At 45.0% G+C, this 20572-nt stretch overlaps 1 protein-coding gene across 1 annotated transcript in view; it reads right to left on the bottom strand.

Annotated features, from left to right (window-relative positions):
- Window positions 1-20572, bottom strand: part of LOC134910910 (mucin-3B-like) — a 380580-nt gene that overhangs the window by 227965 nt on the left and 132043 nt on the right. Inside the window, exons 13-14 of the mRNA XM_063919296.1 lie at window positions 16387-16554; window positions 14425-14558 (exon numbers count right to left, since the gene is read on the bottom strand). Coding sequence (XP_063775366.1) covers window positions 14425-14558; window positions 16387-16554 — 302 coding nt within the window. The remainder of the gene's footprint in view (window positions 1-14424; window positions 14559-16386; window positions 16555-20572) is intronic.

Raw genomic sequence — 20572 nt, 5'->3', positions numbered from 1 at the left:
AATAATGGGCGGTGACCTGATAGTCGGGACGCCAGCTTAGTACTCACCACTCTTCTTTCTTCTTGCTCTGTTAGGGGTGACGGCGTGCTGCGGGAATTTATGCTCGCCGTTGTGGGGCTTGCGAATAGTTCCCTCAGGAGCTCTGTGTCCTGTCAGCAGGAAACGGGACCATTAACCCTTCAAGAGGTTGGGCCGTTCCCAGTGGTGCAAGTAGAAAAAATGTCTTAGAGGTACTGCAAGACATTTGGTGTGGCCAAATGCCACATGGGGCATGGACAATGAAAATGGGGGCGTGATACACACATGGGGGGGGGAAGCAGATAAACATATGACCCCAATAGTGCCAGATACACATTGCCCCACACTGCCAGATATACATTGCCCACATTGCTAGATACACATTGCCCTACAGTGCCAGATACACATTGCCCCACAGTACCAGATACGCAAATGCCCCCATTGTGTCAGATATACATTGCCCCCCAGTGCTATATACAGAAATGCCCCCACAGCGCCAGATATGCCCCCAGTGCCAGATACAGAGATGCCCCCAGTGCCAGATATGCCCCCAGTGCCAAATACAGAAATGCCCCCAGTGCCAGATAAACATGTCCCCCCAGCGCCAGATATGCCTCCACAGTGCCAGATATGTCCCCAGTGCCAGATATGCCCCCAGTGCCAGATAGAGATGCCCCCAGTGCCAGAGATGCCCCTGCAGTGCCAGATATGCCCCCAGCACCAGGTACACATCCCCCCCTTCCCCTGCTGCTTACCACGCTGCTGCTGTCGTCCTGTTCCTGTGAGTGAGGGGAGGAGAGCGCAGCGTGGCCCTCTCCTGCCCCTCAGTCTCGAGCGGCGGTGCGGGTGTCACTCTACCTTCAATTAGGCGTTGATTCGTGAGCCAATCAAAGCTCGTGCTCTGGCAGCCAATCAGGAACCTTGGCTGCCGGTCCGCGAGCTCTGATTGGCTCACGGGCTGACGCCGAATTGAAGGTAGACACTGAGGGGCAGGAAAGGCGCACGCTGCGCTCTCCTCCCTTCATGCAGCAGCGGCGCGGTGAGCAGCAGAGGCAGGGAGGGAGTGGCAGCCCGGCAGCGGTGGGTGCGGAATACCCACAGCTAAATTCTTAAGGGTACACCGTACCCACCCGTACCCGCCCACTTGCACCGCTGGCCTTCCCCCCCCCCATCCTAAGTCCCACGAAGCAGGCAGGCTGGTGCTAACCAACCCTGCTTAAAAATAACAAACATATAAAATAAATGCAGAAAACTCTTCAGGAGCTTCCATAAGCATGACCGGCTCCTCCATGCACATTTTCTAAACTGAGTTTGGTAGGAGGGGATAGAGGGAGGAGCCAGCCCACAGTATCAAATTTTTAAAGTGCCCATGGCTCCTAGTGGACCCGTCTATACCCCATGTACTAAATGGAACCCCAGTATCTTCTAGGACATAAGAGAAAATCTGTTTACACTACATTACTTTGGAAATGTCCTCTCTTAGCGGTGTCAGAAAACTGGATTTTTATACTTATATGTTAAATTCTTGTCTAAGAGTACATTGGGGGTCACTGGAATACTGGAGGCAGGAGGTAATAAAGCTTACCATTGGAGTTTGGGCACTTTACTGTAAATTTGGATCTAAAATTCATATACATCATAGCATTATTATTATTATTATTATTATTATTATTATTATTATCCTTTTTTTATATGGCGCCACAAGGGTTCCGCAGCGCCCAATTACAGAGTTCATAAACAAATAATCAAAATCAGTATCTCACTTACTACAGATTCATAATTTCTCAGGATCCCAGAGAGGAGTACTTACATCACCTCGGGTATTCACGGGAAGTGATATATCTGTCATGAGAGCTCCTCTCAGATCCCTGACAGGGATAATAATTCAATGTTAGGACGATCGGCTCATCAAAGCTCTGTCTCAACAGATACTCTGTCAACATGCCTTACTAACGTTTAAGGTACTAGTTCAGCACGGTCGGAGTGTCAACTGCAAGAATTCAAGTCTGTTTCCATCTCAAAGAATTAATTTCCTAGGAATGATTCTCGATACGGTGGATCACCGAATTTACCTGCCAGAACACAACGCACAAAGTATTCGTCATCGGGTACAGTTAGTGCGCATTCCACGGACAGTCTCGGAGCATTTGTGCATTCGACTTTTAGGAAAGATTAGAGATGAGCGGGTTCGGTTTCTCTGAAACCGAACCCGCACGAACTTCATGTTTTTTTTACGGGTCCGAGCAGACTCGGATCCTCCCGCCTTGCTCGGTTAACCCGAGCGCGCCCGAACGTCATCATGACGCTGTCGGATTCTCGCGAGACTCGGATTCTATATAAGGAGCCGCGCGTCGCCGCCATTTTCACACGTGCATTGAGATTGATAGGGAGAGGACGTGGCTGGCGTCCTCTCCATTAGAAATTAGATTAGAAGAGAGAGAGAGATTGTGCAGAGTCAGACAGAGTTTACCACAGTGACCAGTGCAGTTGTTGTTAGTTAACTTTTATTTATTTTAATATAATATATCCGTTCTCTGCTATATCCGTTCTCTGCCTGAAAAAAAACGATACACAGCAGCAGCCAGTCACACAGTGTGACTCAGTCTGTGTGCACTCAGCTCAGCCCAGTGTGCTGCACATCAATGTATAAAAGGCAAAGCTTATAATAATTGTGGGGGAGACTGGGGAGCACTGCAGGTTGTTATAGCAGGAGCCCCCAGGAGTACATAATATTATATTAATTTAAAATTAAACAGTGCACACTTTTGCTGCAGGAGTGCCACTGCCAGTGTGACTAGTGGTGACCAGTGCCTGACCACCAGTATAGTAGTATATTGTTGTATGTATTGTATACTATCTCTTTATCAACCAGTCTATATTAGCAGCAGACACAGTACAGTGCGGTAGTTCACGGCTGTGGCTACCTCTGTGTCGGCAGTCGGAACTCGGCAGGCAGTCCGTCCATCCATAATTGTATTACAATATATACCACCTAACCGTGGTATTTTTTTTTCTTTCTTTATACCGTCGTCATAGTGTCATACTAGTTGTTACGAGTATACTACTATCTCTTTATCAACCAGTGTACAGTGCGGTAGTTCACGGCTGTGGCTACCTCTGTGTCGGCAGTCGGCAGGCAGTCCGTCCATCCATAATTGTATTATTATTATAATATATACCACCTAACCGTGGTTTTTTTTTCATTCTTTATACCGTCATAGTGTCATACTAGTTGTTACGAGTATACTACTATCTCTTTATCAACCAGTGTACAGTGCGGTAGTTCACGGCTGTGGCTACCTCTGTGTCGGCAGTCGGCAGGCAGTCCGTCCATCCATAATTGTATTATTATTATAATATATACCACCTAACCGTGGTATTTTTTTTTCTTTCTTTATACCGTCGTCATAGTGTCATACTAGTTGTTACGAGTATACTACTATCTCTTTATCAACCAGTGTACAGTGCGGTAGTTCACGGCTGTGGCTACCTCTGTGTCGGCAGTCGGCAGGCAGTCCGTCCATCCATAATTGTATTATTATTATAATATATACCACCTAACCGTGGTTTTTTTTTCATTCTTTATACCGTCGTCATAGTGTCATACTAGTTGTTACGAGTATACTACTATCTCTTTATCAACCAGTGTACAGTGCGGTAGTTCACGGCTGTGGCTACCTCTGTGTCGGCAGTCGGCAGGCAGTCCGTCCATCCATAATTGTATTATTATTATAATATATACCACCTAACCGTGGTTTTTTTTTCATTCTTTATACCGTCGTCATAGTGTCATACTAGTTGTTACGAGTATACTACTATCTCTTTATCAACCAGTGTACAGTGCGGTAGTTCACGGCTGTGGCTACCTCTGTGTCGGCAGTCGGCAGGCAGTCCGTCCATCCATAATTGTATTATTATTATAATATATACCACCTAACCGTGGTTTTTTTTTCATTCTTTATACCGTCGTCATAGTGTCATACTAGTTGTTACGAGTATACTACTATCTCTTTATCAACCAGTGTACAGTGCGGTAGTTCACGGCTGTGGCTACCTCTGTGTCGGCAGTCGGCAGGCAGTCCGTCCATCCATAATTGTATTATTATTATAATATATACCACCTAACCGTGGTTTTTTTTTCATTCTTTATACCGTCGTCATAGTGTCATACTAGTTGTTACGAGTATACTACTATCTCTTTATCAACCAGTGTACAGTGCGGTAGTTCACGGCTGTGGCTACCTCTGTGTCGGCAGTCGGCAGGCAGTCCGTCCATCCATAATTGTATTATTATTATAATATATACCACCTAACCGTGGTTTTTTTTTCATTCTTTATACCGTCGTCATAGTGTCATACTAGTTGTTACGAGTATACTACTATCTCTTTATCAACCAGTGTACAGTGCGGTAGTTCACGGCTGTGGCTACCTCTGTGTCGGAACTCGGCAGGCAGTCCGTCCATCCATAATTGTATTATATACCACCTAACCGTGGTTTTTTTATACCACCTAACCGTGGCAGTCCGTCCATAATTGTATACTAGTATCCAATCCATCCATCTCCATTGTTTACCTGAGGTGCCTTTTAGTTCTGCCTATAAAATATGGAGAACAAAAAAGTTGAGGTTCCAAAATTAGGGAAAGATCAAGATCCACTTCCACCTCGTGCTGAAGCTGCTGCCACTAGTCATGGCCGAGACGATGAAATGCCAGCAACGTCGTCTGCCAAGGCCGATGCCCAATGTCATAGTACAGAGCATGTCAAATCCAAAACACCAAATATCAGAAAAAAAAGGACTCCAAAACCTAAAATAAAATTGTCGGAGGAGAAGCGTAAACTTGCCAATATGCCATTTACCACACGGAGTGGCAAGGAACGGCTGAGGCCCTGGCCTATGTTCATGGCTAGTGGTTCAGCTTCACATGAGGATGGAAGCACTCAGCCTCTCGCTAGAAAAATGAAAAGACTCAAGCTGGCAAAAGCAGCACAGCAAAGAACTGTGCATTCTTCGAAATCCCAAATCCGAATTCCGAGCCCACCCGCTGGCGGTGATGCAGGGCAGTCTGGAGCGACTGCTGATGCTGACATCTGGTCCGGACTGAAGGACCTGACAACCATTACGGACATGTCGTCTACTGTCACTGCATATGATTCTCTCAACATTGAAAGAATGGTGGAGGATTATATGAGTGACCGCATCCAAGTAGGCACGTCACACAGTCCGTACTTATACTGGCAGGAAAAAGAGGCAATTTGGAGGCCCTTGCACAAACTGGCTTTATTCTACCTAAGTTGCCCTCCCACAAGTGTGTACTCCGAAAGAGTGTTTAGTGCCGCCGCTCACCTTGTCAGCAATCGGCGTACGTGGTTACATCCAGAAAATGTGGAGAAGATGATGTTCATTAAAATGAATTATAATCAATTCCTCCGCGGAGACATTGACCAGCAGCAATTGCCTCCACAAAGTACACAGGGAGCTGACATGGTGGATTCCAGTGGGGACGAATTGATAATCTGTGAGGAGGGGGATGTACACGGTGATATATCGGAGGATGATGATGAGGTGGACATCTTGCCTCTGTAGAGCCAGTTTGTGCAAGGAGAGATTAATTGCTTCTTTTTTGGTGGGGGTCCAAACCAACCCGTCATTTCAGTCACAGTCGTGTGGCAGACCCTGTCACTGAAATGATGGGTTGGTTAAAGTGTGCATGTCCTGTTTTGTTTATACAACATAAGGGTGGGTGGGAAGGGCCCAAGGACAATTCCATCTTGCACCTCTTTTTTCTTTTATTTTTCTTTGCGTCATGTGCTGTTTGGGGAGGGTTTTTTGGAAGGGACATCCTGCGTGACACTGCAGTGCCACTCCTAGATGGGCCAGGTGTTTGTGTCGGCCACTAGGGTCGCTAATCTTACTCACACAGCTACCTCATTGCGCCTCTTTTTTTCTTTGCGTCATGTGCTGTTTGGGGAGGGTTTTTTGGAAGGGACATCCTGCGTGACACTGCAGTGCCACTCCTAGATGGGCCCGGTGTTTGTGTCGGCCACTAGGGTCGCTTATCTTTCTCACACAGTCAGCTACCTCATTGCGCCTCTTTTTTTCTTTGCGTCATGTGCTGTTTGGGGAGGGTTTTTTGGAAGGGACATCCTGCGTGACACTGCAGTGCCACTCCTAGATGGGCCAGGTGTTTGTGTCGGCCACTAGGGTCGCTAATCTTACTCACACAGCTACCTCATTGCGCCTCTTTTTTTCTTTGCGTCATGTGCTGTTTGGGGAGGGTTTTTTGGAAGGGACATCCTGCGTGACACTGCAGTGCCACTCCTAGATGGGCCCGGTGTTTGTGTCGGCCACTAGGGTCGCTTATCTTTCTCACACAGTCAGCTACCTCATTGCGCCTCTTTTTTTCTTTGCGTCATGTGCTGTTTGGGGAGGGTTTTTTGGAAGGGACATCCTGCGTGACACTGCAGTGCCACTCCTAGATGGGCCAGGTGTTTGTGTCGGCCACTAGGGTCGCTAATCTTACTCACACAGCTACCTCATTGCGCCTCTTTTTTTCTTTGCGTCATGTGCTGTTTGGGGAGGGTTTTTTGGAAGGGACATCCTGCGTGACACTGCAGTGCCACTCCTAGATGGGCCCGGTGTTTGTGTCGGCCACTAGGGTCGCTAATCTTACTCACACAGCTACCTCATTGCGCCTCTTTTTTTCTTTGCGTCATGTGCTGTTTGGGGAGGGTTTTTTGGAAGGGACATCCTGCGTGACACTGCAGTGCCACTCCTAGATGGGCCCGGTGTTTGTGTCGGCCACTAGGGTCGCTGAGCTTAGTCATCCAGCGACCTCGGTGCAAATTTTAGGACTAAAAATAATATTGTGAGGTGTAAGGTGTTCAGAATAGACTGAAAATGAGTGTTAATTATGGTTATTGAGGTTAATAATACTATGGGATCAAAATGACCCCCAAATTCAATGTTTTAAGATGTTTTTTAGGGTTTTTTGAAAAAACCACCCGAATCCAAAACACACCCGAATCCGACAAAAAAAATTCGGTGAGGTTTTGCCAAAACGCGGTCGAACCCAAAACACGGCCGCGGAACCGAACCCAAAACCAAAACACAAAACCCGAAAAATTTCAGGCGCTCATCTCTAGGAAAGATGGTGCCGTCTTTCGAAACACTCCATTTCGGAAGTTTTCCGTCCTTTTCAGCTGGATGCTCAGGATCGCATCTACAAAGTCATCAGGTAGTGCGATTGTTTCCAAGGGCAAGTTCATCAGGTAGTGCGATTGTCTCCAAGGGCCAGAGTATCACTACTCTGGTGGCTCCAAGTACACAATCTCACACAAAGGTTCGGCCTCTGGAATTGGATATGTGTCCAGGACAAGAGATCCAAAGGCAGTGGCAGTGGATGCTCTCACGATCGGGTGGCCGTACAGCCTTGTATATCTGTTTCCACCATTTCCGCTGCTTCCTCTGTTGCTAAAGTGGATCAAAAGAGAGTCCACGACAGTCATACTAGTGGCACCTCATTGGCCTCGGAGAGTGTGGCTCTTGGATCTCCGCGGTTTACTCGCAGAGGATTCTTAGCCTCTCCTGTTACAACAGGGTCCGTTTCTTTACCCCGGTTTAGCACGGCTGTGTTTGACGGGGTGGCATTCCAGAAGCTGTGGGACATTCCAGAATCTGTTATACCAACCATGTTAAGTGCTAGAAGGCTAGTTACGGCAACTCATTATCACAGAATTTGGCGTGCCTATGTAGAGTGATGTGAAGCTCGGAAATTTCCGACATTATCCGTAATTTTATCCCGTCTTTTGCTAATTTGTTTACAGACTGGGTTACATGGAGGACTGCGTTTATCTACACTAAAGGTGCAGGTCTCTGCCTTGTCAATTTACTTTCAAAGGCGTTTGGCCCTTTTGCCAACAGTACACACTTTTCTACAAGGTGTCCTCAGAGTACAATCTCCATTTATACCACCTACAGTGCCATAGGACTTGAATCTCGTTTTAGATTTTTTACAGTCTTCATATTTTGAACACTTACAACAAGTGGATGTTAAGTTTCTCACTTGGAAAACAGTTTTCTGCTAGCCTTAGTTTCAGCAAGGCGTGTTTCAGAATTGGGTGACTTGTCGTGCAAGCCACCATATCTGGTGTTTCATGATGATAGAGCGGAACTTCAGACAAATCCCGCTTTCCTACCAAAGATAGTATAATTTTTTCACATTAATTAATCAATTGTATTTCTTGTGTTATCAGAAGGTTCAGGAACTTCATCTACTTTGGATGTGGTACACGCTATACACGTTTATGTAGCCCGAACGTCTACAGTACGTAAAACAGATACATTGTTTGTTCTCTAACATGCAGTTAAGATGGCTTGGCCAGCTTCCAAGCAGACCTTGTCCAGGTGGATTAAACTGACCATACGTCAGGTTTATCTTCATGCTAGGCTACTACAGCCTACATTAGTTTCAGGCCATTCCACACGTTCTGGGCAGCAGATCGTGCAACTCAACTTTGACGAGCTGCTACATGGTCATCAGGGCATGGTCATTAGTGCACACGTTTGTGCGCTTTTATAAGTTTGATACGTTTATGGCATCAGTATCTAGCTTTGGCCGTCTAGTGTTAAAGGTGCCATACAACTCTCCCACCCAACGGGGAAACTTTGGTACGTCCCAAGAGTACTCCAGTGACCCCTAGTGGATGAAAAAGAAAATAGGATTTTGGTACTTACCAGATAAATCCTTTTCTTTGAATCCACAGGGGGCACTGGACGCCCACCCAGAGCAGTTTTTACCTGTCTTGTGGTAAGTTCAGGGGATCTTATAGTAACACATTCTCATCGATTGTTAAGATGTCATGGTGATATCTATTATTGTGCCAACTGTTTAGTTGTCAGTTACGTTATGTGTCAACTTTAGTGTTGTCTGTTAGGTTATAATGTTATATGTAATTCTCTATTGTTCATCCTATCGCTCCTATTTGGCTCAGTAAAATACTGAAGTCTCTATGGGAGTATGGAGGGGGTGGACAGTTACTAATTTAAATATTTAAATGTGCCATTCCCGGCTACGCCCCGTCCATAGCCCAAGAGTACTCCAGTGACCCCTAGTGGATGAAACAGAAATAAGTATCAGGTGGCAGAGGACTGCTGGAGTTGGTGCATTTGAAGAGTATTAAAGTAAGAGAAAGGATAAACACACAAGGGAAGAGGGCCCTACTCGTAAGAGCTTACATTCTAAAGAATAGCATGCTGGGATCTTCATTTTCTTTTTTTATTTAAATACCCCAAAGGAAAGAACAATGGAAGATGCAAACAAGAGGGAGGAAAACAAATATAACAACTGTTAAATATAACTTTAAACAAGGAGTACAAGAAATAGAGCAGGAGTGTAAACTGTGGTTCTCAAATGGACTCAAAGAAAGGGGTTTAATGGAAGTGCAAAAATCCCTCTTTTTCAAATCAGAGGACACTGGAACACTGGTATGTATCAGAGATGCCTTTACAAGAGGCTACGCTGAGAAGTTGCTGTACATGGAACCTTGGGGTAAATTTACTAAGATGGGAGTTCTATTTAAGATGGGATGTTGCACATAGCAAGCAATCAGATTCCAGGTATTATCTTCTATAAGGTGCTAGATAAATGAGAAGTAGAAGCTGATTGGTTGTTATGGGCAAAATCCCATCTTAAATAGAACTCCCATCTTAATAAATTTACACATTGGGGTATATTTACTAAGGTCCCGATTTTGACCGAGATGCCGTTTTTTCTTCAAAGTGTCATCTCGGTAATTTACTAAGCAAAAATCACGGCAGTGATGAGGGCATTCGTAATATTTTGGAAGTCCTAGGAAAAAATCACGAATCAATACACCATCGGTCAAATACGCCTGCAATTTGGTAGAAATCGGTCATTTACTAAAAAGTGCAAAACACAAACACTGCCGTGCTAAAATACAAATCGTGAAAAAGTGCTAAAAAAAACAGACCTGCTTTTTTATCCCGTGTTTGTATAGGCATGCACGGATCCATGAGAATCCATGAGAATCCTGCGGTTGACCGAGAGTGACCTCACCGCTGACCACAAAGTTCCCACCATTGGTTAAAATGGAGCGCATAGGCGCTACATTGTAACACTGCCGTGTGCCGCCTGTCAGACAGTACAGGAGCACACAGCCGATCAGGAGGGTGCCACAATGTGGCGCTCCCTGATTGGCTGAAGAAACCCACTTAGACATCAGTCAGAGTGGGTTTCTGGCATTCGGGGAAAGGGGTCCCATGTGAAAACATGGGTCCCCTTTCAGTTCGTGGTCGGGTATCCGTTTTTTTATTTTTTCAAGTACGTGGATTACAAAAGGATTACAAGCAGAGGAGCCTTCAACCATGGATTATGTGAGTATAATTTTTTCTACAGGTACACCATGGATTCTACTGGAGAAGAGGACCGACCTGCGTGGGAACATAAGGTAAGTATGTGTATATGGAGGTGTGGATGGATGTATTAAAGTTATACTTTCAAGGTGTGTGTATGTTGTCTTTATTGGGGTATTTTTTTAGTAGTAGTACTACAGGTACCAGCGGGCCCATTTTTCCGCCGCATGCTGGTACTTGTGGTTCTCCATGTACCAGCTTGCGGGGGAGGCTTGCTGGGCCTTGTAGTACTGCTACTAAATACAATATCATTCACTTTGAACAAAGGCTATCAGCCCCCCATCCGCAGCCCATTGGATGGGGGGGGCAGCCTCGGGCTTCACCCCTGGCCCTTGGGTGGCTGGGGGGGGACCCCTTGATTGAAGGGGTCCCCACTCCCCCAGGGTACCCCGGCCAGGGGTGACTAGTTGGATATTTGATGCCACGGCCGCAAGGCACTGTATAAAAGTGACCCCCGGCTGTGGCATTATCTGTCCAGCTAGTGGAGCCCGGTGCTGGTTTCAAAAATACAGGGGACCCCTACTCTTTTTGTCCCCCGTATTTTTGGAACCAGTACCAGGCGCAGAGCCCGATGCTGGTTGTTTAAATATGGGGGAACCCCTGTCCATTTTTCCCCCATATTTCTGCAACCAGGATCGGCTCAAAGAGCCCGAGGCTGGTTTGCCTTAGGAGGGGGGACCCCACGCAATTTTTTTTTTACATTTAAACTTTTTTTTTTTTTAACAAAGTGCACAATGAAGCCCAGCACGGATCTCTCAGATCCGGCCGAGATTCATTGTATTAAAGTCGGCAGTGTTTTACAAGTCACTCACGTAAAACACTGCCAAAAAAAACGAATGACATCGACATCGGAAAACCCGAAAATGCAGAATACGGCAGCTTAGTAAATTAGTCGTAATCAATTCAAAAAGTTGCATATTTACACTTTCGATGTCATTCGTGATTGAACTTTGACCTCAAACGGGAAAATACGAATCTTAGTAAATTTACCCCATTGTGTCTAAAACTGTCTACAACTGTTATATTTGGGTATAGAATTGTTGAATCTGTAAACTGTTGAATGTACTGACCAAAGACCAGGTTGTTACCTGGCACAGTCACAAGGCCCTATGTAGTTTATGAGACACTGAGCAGTCTGGTAAAATGCACCTTCTTGTCAGCATGAAAGACAAATTAGCAAAGTAATCAATCTAGAAGTGGTTTGCTTGGAATCCAACAAACCTACAGTATCTTGTCCAAATATCAATATGCACTTCATGGATCCCAGAGCATCAAAGCACTGAAAACATTTAGGGAGTGAAGAGCACTCCTGTTCAAGCTGCCTAAGGTCAGAGTCACAAGTCACAATCACATTGTCCTGGTTAAGGTAGACTCTGGAAAACACATTTGTCTGAAAGGAAGGTTTAGTCCTAAGAACAACCCTGTCTTCCTAAAAGATAATAAAAGGAGACTAACAAGACGAGCACCCAGAAATAAGACTCTCCTAGCTCTGTAGATATCATTGTTTTTCAAGGAAGGAACTGCAATTCCACTGAATCCAACATTAGAAAGGATGATACTATAAGGCTGTAAACAACAAGCTGAGACATCAAGGAGGTATTTGGAGATGTATGGATGTTGTATATACAGTATTACTGCGACTGGCATTTCTATAATGGGTGCACACGGGCCCCTGGGTCCAGAGGGGGCTCCCACCACATACACTGCACCCATTTTTAAAATACTCACCTCTCCGGAGTCCAGCGCCGGCATCCGCATCGCTGTTAAAACACCATGAAAATGGCTCAGCTGCCATTTTCACAGAGTTCTGCGCATGCACAGTAGAGAAATCTTAAGGAAAATGGCCGCCGCACCATTTTCCCGGAGATATGCGCATGCGCAGTAGAGTCTGAGCACTCTAGCGCTCAGACTCTCAGCACTGCCGGCAGAGAGAAGGGGGCCCGAACGGAGGCGACTGAACACGGGCCTCCTCCTCTCTTAAAGCGCCCCTGAGTACTGCCTGTAAAAAAGGGTGCACCTCTGGAAGGGTGCATGATCTGAACCTTCAGAGAGCTAAGTCTAAAACACCAATCCAGACCATAATGCTAAAAGAGCATTAAATGCTCCAGCCTAAAGAAGAGATAGTAAAGCCCTTATTATCATGTCAGAAATGCAAGTCTTCCACATCCTATAATAATTCCTGGAAGTCATTAGCTTTCTTTTTTTTTCAGAAAAACATTTAGCTCTAATGATCGTGGCTTCTGGGCCCTCACTTCTCTTGGAGGAAGACATCAGTCTATTGTCAGTTTATTAAATAAATGTGAGTTTGTTTATTAGCAGGGGGTAACAGTTAAATCAGAGTAAAGTTCCAAGGCACTGACATAGTTTCTCAGACATGAATGCCTTTGCATCAAATGTCCTAGAGCAGAAGGGTTTAACTGTGTGGCATAATTTCGACTGACTCATCCACAATTAGTTGAAAGAGTTTTGTATGTAGGGCCTGCCTGCGCTTATAATGTATGTTTCCTAGTTGTCCACCCCTATTATGAACGCTATTGTGATAGTTGTAACATTCCATCCTGTGCATGTCCTGTCCCTGATGGTTTCTCTCATGACTAGGCAGCTCTTGGTGCCTTCCCTGATTGAGGAATAAATTGTCCTTCTTCATAGTGGTCCTGCACAGATAGGAAACACATCAGAGGAGTGGAGTATTTTAATCTGTTGCTAACTTTTTCACTTGGCAACCTGACCTGAATCAGGAGAATGTAGGAGCAAACATTGGAGGGGAATTGGACATCTGCAGATTGAAGCATGCTCCAATATTGCTGCTGCTTGAGGGAAGCACACAGAGTTCTTGACTTCATATACCTGCCCGTGGGATCGGCTGACCGTATACCCTGCCTGTGATGTGATCACATACCTAGAGAGGCTTTCACTGTGCTGCAAGCGTGCATCTACACCCAGGGTCAGACTGGCCCACAGGGGTACAGGGGAAACCACCGGTGAGCCCCACTTCCTGGGGGCCCTCCTTCTCCTCTAGGGATCAGGTTCCAGACTATGTTCTTGAATCATACATTATACATATATTACATTATACTGCACAAGACTATGATGTATTCTCTACAGTGCATTTCCAATATTTATATGGTACATTATCATGCACGCACTAGCACTAGCAGTATTTATATATTTGTCAAGTGGCCCAGCCCATGATCTCACTAATGGTTAGGCAAACCAATGTAGCGGCTGGCCACACCCTCTCTGGAGACTGACCAAATGCCTAAACAATGGCCCCTACCACGGCATTCCCCGGTGGGCCCTTCATGCCCCAGTCCGACACTGTCTACACCTTCATATTATCGCTGCATTAGGGAGACACACAGTATCCCAGACTGCATACACCTTGCCTGTGATCCCATATCCAGAGGAGAAGTCCATTGTGCTGCTAGCCTGCATCTACATCTTTATTGGACTTCACCATCAACACAGGTTATTATGCTCCTCTCAAATTACATATTCACATAATCACTATTGATGTGCCGTTCTCTCTACCTACTGCTGAGTCACCTATTGAAATTGTACAGTATGTAAAGTATATGACAATTTATACATGCATTTAGTTGTCTGTGTTTATTTTGTTAACAATAGGTTTTGTTTCCCCTTGAACCAGCAGCTTTTATTTATTGGAGTTTTGACACTAATTATTTGTATGTAATATTTATATCTTCACTTATTTAAGCTCCTAGTTCTAATTTTTTTGCTGGATTTACTGTATATCCAATAGTTTGTAACTGCTACAATTACTTAGTATAATGTGCTCTGTATAGCGTGCCATACATTGATAATTTGTGTTAGAAGGAGAAATCCGTATCTAAGATGAGGCAGTTGTACCATACACATAATACAGTATGATGACACCACAAATCTTACATTATACATAACAAATGCACTCTGATTTTTCCTGTCATACAATAGGGTACAGAATATATATACCTGAAGTAGCCCAGTTTTGGCATGTAGTATGTAGGCAGTGAATAATATCGCCAGTTCATTCCGCCATCAGCATATCGCATCAGACAGAAAGAGAAGATGCCATCTGTGACTAGTACAGCTTGGTAGGTGCTTGTCTGCAGGAAACACGTGGGACAGAGCCATCAAAACTGGTCGTATACACAGTATAGGTCAATGTTTTTAAATAAATTAGGGTTAAACCTCCAAAATAACAGTTACTGTAAATTGTTACAACTTCTATATATATTGATGTGTCATATAAATAATTTGAAGGTGAATTAGTATGCATACAGTAAAAGGTTCGAAAAGGTATATAAACTCTGAAAACAGATACAAGTCAAACTACAGTACTAGTTGTGACTATAGCTAATGAATCTATTACAATTATAAATAAATGCAGTGGCTTCACTACTGGGGTGTGGGGTTTGTGGGCTGCACCTGGGTGTCCCCCACTAAGGGTGACACCAGTGCCGTGACTAGACATTTTAGCGCTGTGTGAGTCCCCCTTTTTACGCATTAGACAGAGTCCCTCTTTTTACACATAGCGCAGGCAGAGTCCCCCTTTTTTACACATTAGACAGAGTCCCTCTTTTTATACATAGCGCAGGCAAAGTCCCCCTTTTTTACACATTAGACAGAGTCCCTCTTTTTATACATAGCGCAGGCAGAGTCCCCCTTTTTTACACATTAGACATGCAGAGTCCCTCTTTTTACACATTACGCAGGCAGAGTCCCCCTATTTTACACATTAGGCAGGCAGAGTCCCCCCTTTTTTACACATTAGACAGGCAGATTCCCCCTTTTAACACATTAGATAGGCAGAATCCCCATTTTTACACATTAGAGGGGCAGAATCTCCCTTTTTACACATTAGGCAAGAAGAGTCCCCATTTTTACACATTAGACAGGCAGTCACCCTTTTTACATATTAGGCAGACAGTCCCCCTTTTTTACACATAAGGCAGAGGGAGAGGAGAAAGAGAGTGAAGGGGAGAGAGAGAAAGAGAAAGGGAGGGATAGACTTGCTTGCCATCGGGGGAGCCGCCACACTTCCTGGGAGCCCACAACACGGGGGAGTCACCTCTCTGCTCCTAGATGCCGGCGCCGCGAGACAACAGTGCTGGTGGGGGGGGGAGCAGCTATCACATCCTGTAACAGCGCCAGCGGGGGAGACCACATCATGGAGACAACAAGCTACAGCGCCCGGCAGCCAATCTATATCACATGCTGACAAGGTTGCCGGGCACTGCAGCTTGTCGGCTGCATGCTGGTTTCTCTTGTGCAGCATGGCCCTGTGTGATGTGTGTGGGTTAGCAGATGCCTACACGTAGTTATGGCTATGGGTGACACCAAAATGCTAGCCCCTCTTCAGTGATAAGAGCAGAGTGCTGCAATGTAACATTACATGAAGCACTTGGCTCCTGTCACGGTGTAGGAGCCGCCACTGCATACAGTCGTCAGGGGCAGCCCATCATCTCTGGGACACCGAGAGTGATGAAAATAAGTATCGGGTCTTGAGGGCATGCCCCTTTCCACGAGGCCACACTCTTATTGTTGGAACATATCTTTGAAATTAATTTGCAGACACATATCTTGTCTTAGTGTTTACTGGAGCTACAATATGTTCTGATAGAGGAGCTCCTTATGTAACAAAATTTCTTTGGATTTAACAGCCTCATAAACCGGATTATTTGATCTAAGATTGTTTAATATTGTTTTCATTATTTACTTATATTAACACAGAATTAACTATTTATCTTATTATAATCAATTATTAAAAGAAAAAAGCAGATAACGTGGACTGCATATATTTATTATGTCTATTTTTTTTAAATAAATGTGCATGAATTACCTTACAAAAGTTTTTTAATTAGCTGGTTAATATACATCCAACCCAGAAGTCCTGTAACTGCCTTACACAGATGTCCCAGTCTATAATCTCACCTCTGCGGAGTTGAACTGATATGCAGGATATGGAAGAACATCCACCCAACTTATCTTTATTGCCCAGGTGGCTTTAAAATTCAGGTAAGGGAAATACTCCTTAATCTCAGATTCAAGTTTGCTTTTGAAGATCATATTTTGATATTGTGATGCCTGGAAGTCATATACCTGAGCAAAGAAAGCTTGTTTAAGGATCTACATTTATAACTACTTTATAAGGAGCAGCTATTTACAAACATTGATATCTAAAAGTGAAACTCTTCTTATAAAAATGGAATCTCCTGTGAGAGAATGGTTCTCATGGTTCTTTACTACTGTACTCACCTCTTTCAAAAAGTGAGTTGTCCGTGGCAACTCTACTGCAGGTGTTAGTTACACATCAGCCGTAGTCTCATCATTAACAATAAACATAAAGACAAAAAATATTATACACATTCTCTTTGTCACAGCCAATTACAGACGAAAGTCAGCAGTAATGAGGTTTCAGTGATAGGATCTAAATGGTTTGAAGTTACGGGCAAAAATAGAGCCAATATCCAAGTCAGAGATTCAGTTTGCAGGTTGACAATTTGAGTTGCAATTAATCAAGTGATTAAGCAGAGCCATAGTCAAGAACGTTGGCAGGGGTTTCAGAGCTGGAATCATACAAAGCCAAAGCTGAAGTCCCAGAAGTGAGAAAGCAATATGGAATTGGAACAGGAGCAGCAAGATGAAGGGATGAACTACAAAAATTAGAAACAGATGTAACTGACTTCCTCCTTTATGTACCCACAGCTCGTAGGGGATTGGCTGTGGCCAAGAAGTGGGAGGAGAGGCCAATACAGATGAGAAAGTTGAGTCATTAGACACAAGATCAGCTACTCCTGCCGGTATCCGGACTCCAGGTCGACAGCAAAAAGGTCGACACACCTTAGGTCGACGCCAATTGGTCGACACACCTAAGGTCGACATGGACAAAAGGTCGCCATGGACAAAAGGTCGACAGGAACAAGGTCGACATGGAAAAAGGTCGACATGACTTTTTCACGATTTTTTTCTTTTTTGGAACCTTTTCATACTTAACGATCCACGTGGACTACGATTGGAACGGTAAAGTGTGGCGAGCGAAGCGGTAGCGGAGCGAAGGCACCATGCCCGAAGCATGGCGAGCTAAGCGAGCCATGTGAGGGGACGCGGTGCACTAATTGGGGTTCCCGGTCACTCTACGAAGAAAACGACACCAAAAAAACATAAAAAACTCATGTCGACCTTTTTCCATGTCGACCTTGTTCCTGTCGACCTTTTGACCATGTCGACCTTTTGTCCATGTCGACCTAAGGTGTGTCGACCAATTGGCTTCGACCTAAGGTGTGTTGACCTTTTTGCTGTCGACCCTCAGTCCCAGACCCACTCCTGCCATGGCTCAGCTGTGAGGTACACAGGTTTGCAGGTCACAAGGTGACAGGCTCAAGGCTCACAAAGGGCATTAGCATATTTTCTTGCATGAATGACACTAATGCTATTTGAAAACTCTTGGGGTAGAGTAACCATAGCATAATACTGCAGTTGGTACAATGCTGATTGTCTACTCTGTTTTCCAGGTCTATCCGTACTACTGAATAGTGTAGTACTGCCCAACCTTAAGAGTAAAATGGACATCTCCAAAGGGGTGGTCTTCTGTATGCCGGCGGTCGGGCTCCCGGCGCTCAGTATACCGGCGCCGGGAGCCCGACAGCCGGCATACCGACACTTATTTTCCCTCGTGGGGGTCCACGACCCCCATAGAGGGAGAATAAACTAGTGTGGCGCGCGTAGCGCGCCACCGTGCCCGTAGCGTGGCGAGCACAGCGAGCCCGCAAGGGGCTCATTTGCGCTCGCCACGCTGTCGGTAAGCCGGCGGTCGGGCTCCCGGCGCCGGGATGCTGGTCGCCGGGAGCCCGACCGCCGGCCAGCCATAGTGAACCCCTCCAAAGCTATCAGTTAATATTACCTTTCTAATCTTCCAAAGTAGGTAGTGTAATTATTTCAGATTCTCTCTTATATTCACGTATTTGCAGTTGAAGATTGACATCATCACTTTTTAAACTTGGAGTAAATACTACATTTAATAATAATACAGTATCACATGAGAACATTTACTTTTACACCAGGTTACATCCCATAATAAAACCCTCATATTAGGGGCATTAGAGAAAACAGAGCCTGATTCAAAGTTGGATACTAATCCACTGTGTGGCTGTGTGAGTGTGTTTTAGTGAGAATATATGATAATGCTGCAGTCTCCCTATTTTTTACAGAGAGACACCCAGCACAGGCGTAGCTGATCTGCCACTTGCATACAAAAATGGGGGCACAACTGAACTTCTGAGTAACCCCAAATCCTCACCATGACTCGAGCACTGTCGGTAAACCATTGCACCACATGGACAGTGTGATACTGATGCATGTGCAACACAAAAAACATCGGTCAAGTGCTCATACATCGGCATATCGACAACTTCTGAATCAGGCCCACAGTGATATTTGAGGAAATGATGATTGTGACACCAAACGTTTATACATAAAATATGTAAATAGCTGCTGTAGAGCAACAGCAAAGCAGTGATTAACCAAAGATGATTTAAAACATGTTCTTTATATGTGTTCATTAACTCTCAGTGTATCAAGTAATTGTCTATGTTGCATTACTCTAATGCACAGGTTCTCAAGCTCGGTCCTCAGGACCCCACACAGTGCATGTTTTGCAGGTCTCCTCACAGCAGTGGCGGATTTAGCGGGGGGCGATTAGGGCGAACGCCCCCCCTACATATACCGGCACCGGGATGGAGGCCGGTATTGGGAACGGGGTGGAGAGCGGTGCAGCGCGGCGGGGTACGAGGAGAGAGAGGAGCGTCCTGATGCGCGTACAGCGACCTCTGTTCTGACCATGCCCCCTCCTTCCTGTACGCGCGTCAGGACACTCTCTCTTTGTCTTCGTCCCCCGCCGCGCTGCACCGCTCTGCACCCCGTTCCCAATACCGCGGCGGGACCCGGCCTCCATCTATGAGGTGGGAGTGTGTGTGAGTGTGAGTGTGTGTGTGTGTGTCTCCCATTTCTCTCCCCCCCCCCCCCCCTCTTCTCCCTGCATTATTTGGCTAAATTTTGCCTCATTCTGTGTGCTATGTCATTTTTGCCTCATACCGTGTGCTATAATGTGATTTTTCCCTCATTCTGCGTGCTATCATGTGAATTTTGCCTCATTTTGCGTGCTATCATGTGAATTTTGCCTCATTCTGCGTGCTATCATGTGAATTTTGCCTCATTCTGCGTGCTATCATGTGAATTTTGCCTCATTCTGCGTGCTATCATGTGAATTTTGCCTCATTCTGCGTGCTATCATGTGAATTTTGCCTCATTCTGCGTGCTATAATGTCAATTTCGGCTCATTCTGCATGCTATCATGTGAATTTTGCCTCATTCTGCGTGCTATAATGTCAATTTCGGCTCATTATGCGTGCTATCATGTGAATTTTGCCTCATACAGTGTGCTATAATGTGATTTTTCCCTCATTCTGCGTGCTATCATGTCATTTTTGCCTCATACAGTGTGCTATAATGTGATTTTTCCCTCATTCTGCGTGCTATCATGTGAATTTTGCCTCATTCTGCGTGCTATAATGTGAATTTTGCCTCATTCTGCGTGCTATCATGTGAATTTTGCCTCATTCTGCGTGCTATCATGTCAATTTTGCCTCATTCTGCGTGCTATCATGTCATTTTTGCCTCATACAGTGTGCTATAATGTGATTTTTCCCTCATTCTGCGTGCTATCATGTGAATTTTGCCTCATTCTGCGTGCTATAATGTGAATTTTGCCTCATTCTGCGTGCTATCATGTCAATTTTGCCTCATTCTGCGTGCTATCATGTCATTTTTGCCTCATACAGTGTGCTATAATGTGATTTTTCCCTCATTCTGCGTGCTATCATGTGAATTTTGCCTCATTCTGCGTGCTATAATGTCAATTTCGGCTCATTCTGCGTGCTATAACGTAATTTTTGCCTCATACAGTGTGCTATAATGTGATTTTTCCCTCATTCTGCGTGCTATCATGTGAATTTTCCCTCATTCTGCGTGCTATCATGTGAATTTCGGCTCATGCAGTGTGCTACAATGTGAATTTCGGCTCATTCAGTGTGCTTCAATGTGAATTTCGGCTCATTCAGTG

The sequence above is a fragment of the Pseudophryne corroboree genome, chromosome 4 (genome assembly GCF_028390025.1).
Source record: "Pseudophryne corroboree isolate aPseCor3 chromosome 4, aPseCor3.hap2, whole genome shotgun sequence".
Classification (NCBI taxonomy): Eukaryota; Metazoa; Chordata; class Amphibia; order Anura; family Myobatrachidae; genus Pseudophryne; species Pseudophryne corroboree.
This window is presented reverse-complemented; position numbering and strand designations above follow the sequence as displayed.